The sequence below is a fragment of the Chelonoidis abingdonii genome, chromosome 11 (assembly GCF_003597395.2).
Source record: "Chelonoidis abingdonii isolate Lonesome George chromosome 11, CheloAbing_2.0, whole genome shotgun sequence".
In the NCBI taxonomy this organism is placed as follows: domain Eukaryota; kingdom Metazoa; phylum Chordata; order Testudines; family Testudinidae; genus Chelonoidis; species Chelonoidis abingdonii.
This window is the reverse complement of record NC_133779.1, coordinates 30,084,457-30,091,728: the sequence shown is the minus strand read 5'-3', so window position 1 is coordinate 30,091,728 and position 7,272 is coordinate 30,084,457. Positions and strand designations below refer to the sequence as shown.

Sequence of the window (7,272 nt, the reverse complement as noted above, 5' to 3'; positions counted from 1 at the left end):
GACCAGAGCAGGGGCTGCACTAGAGTAATCAGGAACCTGCTAGAACCAATTAAGGCAGACAGGCTGATTAGAACACCTGCAGCCAATCAAGGCAGGCTAATCAGGGCACCTAGGTTTAAAAAGGAGCTCACTTCAGTTTGTGGTGTGCATGTGAGGAGCTAGGAGGAAGAGATACAAGAGTGTGAGCTGCTGGAGGACTAAGGAGTCCAAGCGTTATCAGACACCAGGAGGAAGGTCCTGAGGTGAGGATAAAGAAGGTGTTTGGAGGAGGTCATGGGAGTTGTAGCTGTCATGTAACTATTACAGGAGGCACTCTGGACAGCTGCGATCCACAGTGCCCTGGGCTGGAACCTGGAGTAGAGGGTGGGCCTGGGTTCCCACCAAACCTCCCAGTTCCTGATCCGACACAGGAGGAGTTGACCCAGACTGTGGGGAAGATCACTGAGGTGAGCAAATCTGCCAATAAGCATAGGACCCAGAAGGTAGAGAAGGAACTTTGTCACAGTATTTACCAATTAAAGTTATGAATTCTTGTGCTAAGGTTCCAAAACTGACACAGGAAAGCAAATGCAAAGTAATGCACATTGGAAAACAAAATCCCAGCTGTACAAATGATGGGATCTAAATTAGCTGTTACCACTTGAGAAAAAAATCTTGGAGTCATCATGGATAATTCTCTGAAAACAACTGCTCAATGTGCAGCTGCAGTCAAAAAAGCTAACAGTGTTAGGAACCATTAGGAAAGGAATAGATAATAAGACAGAACATATTGTCTTGGCTATATATAAATCCATGGTATGCCCACAACTTGAATACTGTGTGCAGATGTGGTTGCCCCATCTCAAAAAAGGTATATTGGAATTGGAAAAGGTTCAGAAAAGGGCAGCAAAAATGATTCAGCAGGGTTCTCAAATTTCATTGCATCATGACCTCCCCCCGACACACAAATTACTATACAGCCCCAGGAGGGGGGGCAAAGTCTGAGTCCCACTGCCCCAGGCAGGAAGGTCAAAGCCCAAGGGCTTCAGCCCAAGGCAGGGGGCCCGTAACCTGAGCTTTGACACCCAGGGCTGAAGCTATTGGGCTCTGGCTAGGGCCCGGGCCCTAGCAAGCCTAACACCAGCCCTGGTAACCCCATTAAAATTGGGTCATGACTCACATTGGGGTCCTGACCCACAGTTTGAGAGCTGCTGGATTAGGGGTATGGACCAGCTTCTGTATGAGGTGAGATTTAAAAGTCTGGGACTCTTCAGCCTGGAAAAGAGAAGACTAAGGGGGGATATGATAGCTATAAAAACTTGACTGATGTGGAGAAAGTGAATAGAGAAGTGTTATTTAACCCTTCTCATAACACAAGGACTAGGGGTCACCCAATTCATAATGCAACGGATTTAAAACAAACCGAAGTATTTCTTCACACAATGCACAGTCAACTTGGGGAACTCATTGCCAGGGGATGTTGTGAAGGCCAAAATTATAACAGGGTTCAAAAAAGAACTGGAGGACAGGTCCATCAATGGCTATTAGCCAGGATGGACAGGGATGCGGCCCCATGCTCTGAGTGTGACACTGTCCCTAGCCTCTGTTAGCCAGAAGCTGGGGGTGGAGGACAAGAGATGGATCACTCGATTGCTTGTTCTGTTCATTCTCTCTGAAGCACCTGGCATTGGCCACTGTCAGGAGACAGAATACTGGGCTAGATGGACCATTGGTCTGACCCAGTATGGCTGATCTTATGTTCTTATGATACCTCAAGGTTTGAAATTAGAATATCTTGGTGTATTATCTCCTTATTGTTCTAAATTTACATATAAACTTAAAATGACTTTAACTGGTGTTTGTAATTTTTTTCTTTATATAGGAATTAGATATAGTGCTTCTGTCAAATAACTTAGAAATTATCTGCAAAAAAGCTAGAGTTTATAGGTGCCTAAGTAAGTCTGGGAATTACAGTTAAAGTTGCCCCCCCCACCATCTGAAATGTTGCCACTGGGGCCCTAAATCTCATGAAGATGCATTGCAGGTTTGGCTCTTCAGTTAGTACCTTGCTTCATGGGGTCAAACAGCAGCACTGGTAAAGTCCTGCAACCTGATCAGTGCAGATGGGTCCTTCTGTCTGTGCAGAGTTGACCTCAGTGGGGTTCCTTATGGGTGCAGAGGTCTGCCTAGGAGGCCAGATCAAGACTGGGTATTTTCCTGAAAGCTCTGCTCTAGGAATTCATCTGGGGACATTCTCTGGCCTGTGTTAGAAGGGGCTCAGTCTAGATGATCACAATGGTCCCTTCTGGCCTTGGACTCTGACAGGATTTATATTACTCCCATAGCACCATTTAGGAATTTTCTCCCAGCTGAGACTGAGAGGGACTGTGAGTTTTTTTTTTCACCTTCCTCTGCAGCATGGGGCATATTCACCTGCTGGGATCATCTGTGCACGTCTCACCTAAACAATTTCCTGTCATCACATGGACCTTGAGCTTTGGTGGCAACATGGTCTCCTGTTTTCTGCCTGCGGCATGCTACAGTTTAGTCTCTAGAGGACTGAAATGCTACTCCAGAGGTCTGCTCAGGAGCGTGAAATTACTTGCATAAGTACTTGGAGCGGGCAAGGGGCCAGGATTATTGCTAACTAGAATCTGATCTGTGCTCTTGTTCTAATCCCGCAAGTGCTTGGATGCGAGTAGGCCCATTGGTCCAACAGGACTATATTCTTACCAGTAAAATCACACACAAGTGCCAATGTTTGCAGGATCAGGCTTTGGGTGCCTGTATTGCTGAGCAATGACAAATGGTGCGGGTGGCTTAAAAATCATGAGATTTTTAAAAATAATAAATTGTAGCTTCTCCGTATTTGCACCTTTAGGGTCCATTTTCAAGCTCTTCCCTCTGACCACTAGGGCCAGAAACATCCTTTTTTTCAGTTAACATAAGCTGAGAGTCTCATGTAATCACATGACTCTGGGAGCTGGGGCTTTCATGATATTTGTGGGTTTTCTTAAACTCCTGATAAAATCGTAGAAGTGTAGGACTAGAAGGGACCTCGATAAGTCACCTAGTCCAGTCCCCTGCACTGAGAGTTTGCAGCACTAGATGCAATACTTTAATAATTTAATTTATCAGGTGGTAGCCATGTTAGTTTGTATCCGCAAAAACAATGAGGAGTCCGGTAGCGCCTTAAAGACTAACAGATTTATTTGGGCATAAGCTTTTGTGGGTAAAAAAACCCACTTCTTCACATGCATGGATCATAAAAACGATTGAGTGCAAGCTATTGTTATGACATTCCACTTAAGTATAATAATATTAATAATAAATAGCGTAAGTAATGACAAATGAAGGTGTTTGTTCCACTCCATAGTTGCATTGTATTCTGCAGTTAAAGCAGAACTAAAATCCTTTAATTGTTTTAATAATCACTGTAACATGTTAGAGTCCTGTGGCACCTTATAGACTAACAGATGTATTGGAGCATGAGCTTTCATGGGTGAATACCCACTTCGTCGGATGCAGGTAGTGGAAATTTCCAGAGGCAGGTATAAATAGTGAGTCAGGCTGGAGACAAGAGGTTAGTCCAATCAGGGAGGATGAGGCCCATTCACAGTCTGTTTAATTCTTAGCTGAGGGTGTCAATACATTGTTACAGATTCCAAGGCCAGAAGGGACCCTTGTGATCATCTTCCTCTGACCTGTATCAGGCCAGACAACTGCCCTGAAATAACTCCTAGAGCAGATCTTTTAGAAAATCGTCCCTGAGCGCAGTCAGGATACCAAGCGTTAGCCATGGCTAATGAGGCTTCATGTAACTGCAGCGATAATGCTCTGACCCTCGCCCAGTGCAAGTGCACTGACACTGGGCACCATCAGCATTCAAGTTGCAATTAATCCACAGCAGCAGATTTACACGAGATAAACTTTGGTGCGTGACAGACACTCCCCCCCGCCCCACCTCCCCGCGAGGCTGCGCAGCGTGGGGGGAGGGGGGTGGTAAATAAACTACACCTCCCAGCATGCTCTCTGGTCTCCCCCGGACTACAAATCCCGGCCTGCACTGGGCCTGCCCGGCCGCCAGCGGGGCAGGAGGCTGCGGCGCGATCTGTGTGTGCAGCTGCGAGCGGCGCCCATGGCCGCCCGGGCGCTCGTGCGGGTTCTGGGCGCCGCCCCCGCCCCCCTCTGCAGGCTGCCGGCTCGTGGCTACGCCAAGAAACAGGTGGCGGGGCTGAGCCCCCCCCGCCCGCGCTGCTGGGTGCGCTGGGCGCGGCGCTGCCCGGGATCCCGGGCTCCACCCCCGGGCTCCAGCCCCCCGGGCGCAGCCTGGGCTGGGTGTCATTTCCTGCCCCGAGATTCCCCCTGCCCTGCGTGCCAGCCGGGGGGCAGGACTCCTGGTTCCGTTCCTGCTGGCGGACCCTGCAGCTCTCTCGGGCCACTTTCTCTTTTCCTTTCTCTGCTCAGTTTCCCCATGTTGCAGATCCAGAATCCTAACCTCCTTGGGCGGGAGGTAGGATTGGCCCAGCGGCTGGGGCACTCTCCCTGGATTCAGGAGGCCTGGGTGCCAGAGGCCTCCTGTGTGACCCTGGGCCAGTTCGGGCAGCCTCAGTTCCTCACCTGGAAAGGGGGGGGGGGGGCATATGCCTGTCCTGCTCACAGGGCATTGAGGCGATAAATACACTGCAGAGCATGAGGGGTCACATACTGTAGTGATGGTGTCATATGGGCACCGTGGATTGATGCCCATTTTGCTCTGCACCGAGGTCTTCCCAAGTGTGTTTGGGCATCAGCATGGTGGGGGGGTTAATATACCCACCCCGACTGCCCCCACAAGAGAGGCTCATTGGTTTGCGACACAGTGGCCTGGAATCTCAGAGAGAGAATGTGACCTGAACTGGACTGAAAGCTGCCTTGATATCTCAGTGACGGGCACGTCAGAAATTCATAGGATTCAGCTCCTTGCGTTGCGATGGGTTGGGCTTCTGGGGAGTCAAAGCGAGTGTCCAGTGGGGCAGTTGTGGAGCATTTGGGGTTTTCCCAGTCAGTGGCCGTGCCTCCAAAGCTGATCACTTGTGTAGCAAGTGTGTTTGGTCTCTGCCCCCCGGGATATGGAAATCTCAGGCCGAGGAATTTGGCAGCGCCATTGCTGCTCCCTGCAATAGTTCGGTGTCTCCCCCCAGCACAGAGGTGGCCGAACTCCGTGCTGACGTCTGTGCTTGTCTCTGCAGTGGTGAAGGCCAAAGGGAAAGGCTTCAGTAAGGAGGAGATGAAAGGCCCAGAGGTGTGCAAGGACCCCGTGCTGCTCACCACACACGCCATGGGAGTGAACTTCTACAGACAGGGCCCGGAGGTGGCTCTGAAGGACGACTCTGAGTATCCTGACTGGTGGGTGATGCCTGATCTGCCCTCTCCCAGCCACATAAGGCACATGGGACTAGTGGTTAGAGCAGGGTCCCAAGAGCCAGGACTGCTGGGTTCCATTTCTGGCTCCATCACTGACTCCCTGCGAGACCTTGGACCTGATTGTCCCAGTCCCTATCATGGGTTTAAATCAGGTTGATGCGATATATTGTACCCTACAGCTGAAAGGTGCCACGGGAGAGCAAGGAGCTGAATAACTCAGGTTGTGAGCTCCTTGGGGCAGGGGCTTTGTTGTATGTTTGTGCAGCCCTAGCACAGTGGGAGCTTGGGCCATGTCTGGGGCTCCTAGGCACTACCATAATACACCTAATAGATAATGTACAGGCCTAGCACTGTGGGTCCTAAGCGCTACCAGAATAGAAATCCTAAACACGCAGAGCTGGCACCCCCATGCTGGCACCCCTGCACTTGAGCCTGTGTCTGACTCTAGCCACCTGCAATGCTAGTGCTATATTCTGGCCCCCTGAAGAACCGGGCAGTGTCCTTTCTGTGTCCTCAGAGGGCCCGACCTTGCCCATGCTTAGTTCCATGTGTTTGAGGGATTAGGTCCTGAGCAGGGTCCTTCCTCCCCCATCCGCTTGGGGGGGTGATCAGCAGGGCTAGGCAAGTAAGGGGAGTTTCTGGTTTCCTGGTAATTCTGAAAAGCAGGAAAAATATTCATTTCAGATGGAACAAAACAATTTGATTTGATCTTGTCTGTTTCTCAACACTTTTTTTATTATTTAATGAAAGGAAAGCTGGAAATGGCACCTCCCTTTGAACCAAAAAAATCAAAACATTTTGTTTTGAAAAGATGGAAATGAAATGGGATCATTTTTCCCAACCAAACAATTTGGTGTGAATTTGTGAAACTTTTTTTCAGTGTAGTTGAATCTGCATTTTTCACTGGAGGGGGGAAAAAGAAAAAAGCTTTGTGCAAAAAATCTGGCCCAGTTCTGGGGACCCTGGCTAGTCTTGGGGCGCTTTAAATGACAAGGCATGCTAGCTGGCAAGTGACTCCATGAGCCAGGAGCCAGCTGGAACCTGAAGGGCTGCTGCATCCCATTGCCTGGGTCAGGTTTCAGGGATTTCGCCTCGCCTGGGAACTCACTCTCCTGTGCATTGGTCCCCAGGCTTTTCCAGATGCACCTCGGCCCCCCCAAGACACTGAACGAGCTGGACCCCGAGACGCCCCAGTACTGGAGGCTCCTGCGGAAACACAACACCTGGCGCCGCAACAAGCTGAGCAAGGGCAAGAAGTTTTAGGATGGGACTTGTATGGCGACACCCCTGCACCTCCTGTGCCGGGGAAGGATGCAGCACTGGGGCTCGAGGTGGGGTTTGGACATGTCCTGTGAGACAGGAAACAGATGGAGCTGGGCAGGTCCCCTGAGCTGGGATCAGCTGGCACCTCCACCCAGACAGGGTCTCTTATTTTTACTTTGAATAGTGACGACAATAAATCACTGATCATGACTGGACAGCGTTGGTGTGTCTGTCCTGTTATCTATGCTGTGCGTTGCCTGGGGTGTGGGACCAGAGCACTTGCAAACCCAAGGCTCAAATCTTCATGCCTCCCTCTCTCCATGGCATCTGGGGCATTGCCGGGCTGGTCGCTCGCTTTGAGGGCTGAATCAGGGTTGGGAAGGGGATGTAAGTAGTGGTACCCTCCCAAGCTCCGCCCGCAAACTGAGCTCTGGCCTTTTGACACCAGTGTGAGTCCACTCATGGTGGATCTTCATAATATAGTGGTTCCTCCTCTTTCTTGCTTTGATAGATTGTTTGTCATTAGTCTTCAATGATTTAGTGAACAGCCCATTAGCTTAACAGAGGTTAAGGGATGAACATCATTCTGGGATGTATTAGCAGGAATGTTGTAAAGGATTATTC

At 49.9% G+C, this 7,272-nt stretch overlaps 1 protein-coding gene across 2 annotated transcripts; it reads left to right on the top strand.

Annotated features, from left to right (window-relative positions):
• Positions 1-4,102: 4,102 nt before the first annotated feature.
• MRPL54 (mitochondrial ribosomal protein L54) lies at positions 4,103-6,863 on the top strand. Of its 2 annotated transcripts, XM_032774713.2 has the most exons (3): positions 4,103-4,201; positions 5,207-5,367; positions 6,516-6,863. In XM_032774713.2, exons 1-3 carry the CDS (start codon positions 4,118-4,120, stop codon positions 6,646-6,648), a joined length of 378 nt encoding a protein of 125 aa, XP_032630604.1. In that variant the 5' UTR covers positions 4,103-4,117; the 3' UTR covers positions 6,649-6,863. The 2 variants fall into 2 exon arrangements, with proteins under 2 accessions (XP_032630604.1, XP_074926921.1); XM_075070820.1 differs by lacking the exon at positions 4,103-4,201 and having other exon boundaries at positions 4,937-5,367.
• Positions 6,864-7,272: the final 409 nt, after the last annotated feature.

Excerpts from the sequence above, each read along its gene's own strand:
- MRPL54 (XM_075070820.1), top strand. The coding sequence starts at position 4,952 with ATGGGTTGGGCTTCTGGGGAGTCAAAGCGAGTGTCCAGTGGGGCAGTT. Across the intron at positions 5,368-6,515 it reads GACTCTGAGTATCCTGACTG|GCTTTTCCAGATGCACCTCG; the intron begins GTGGGTGATGCC and ends ATTGGTCCCCAG.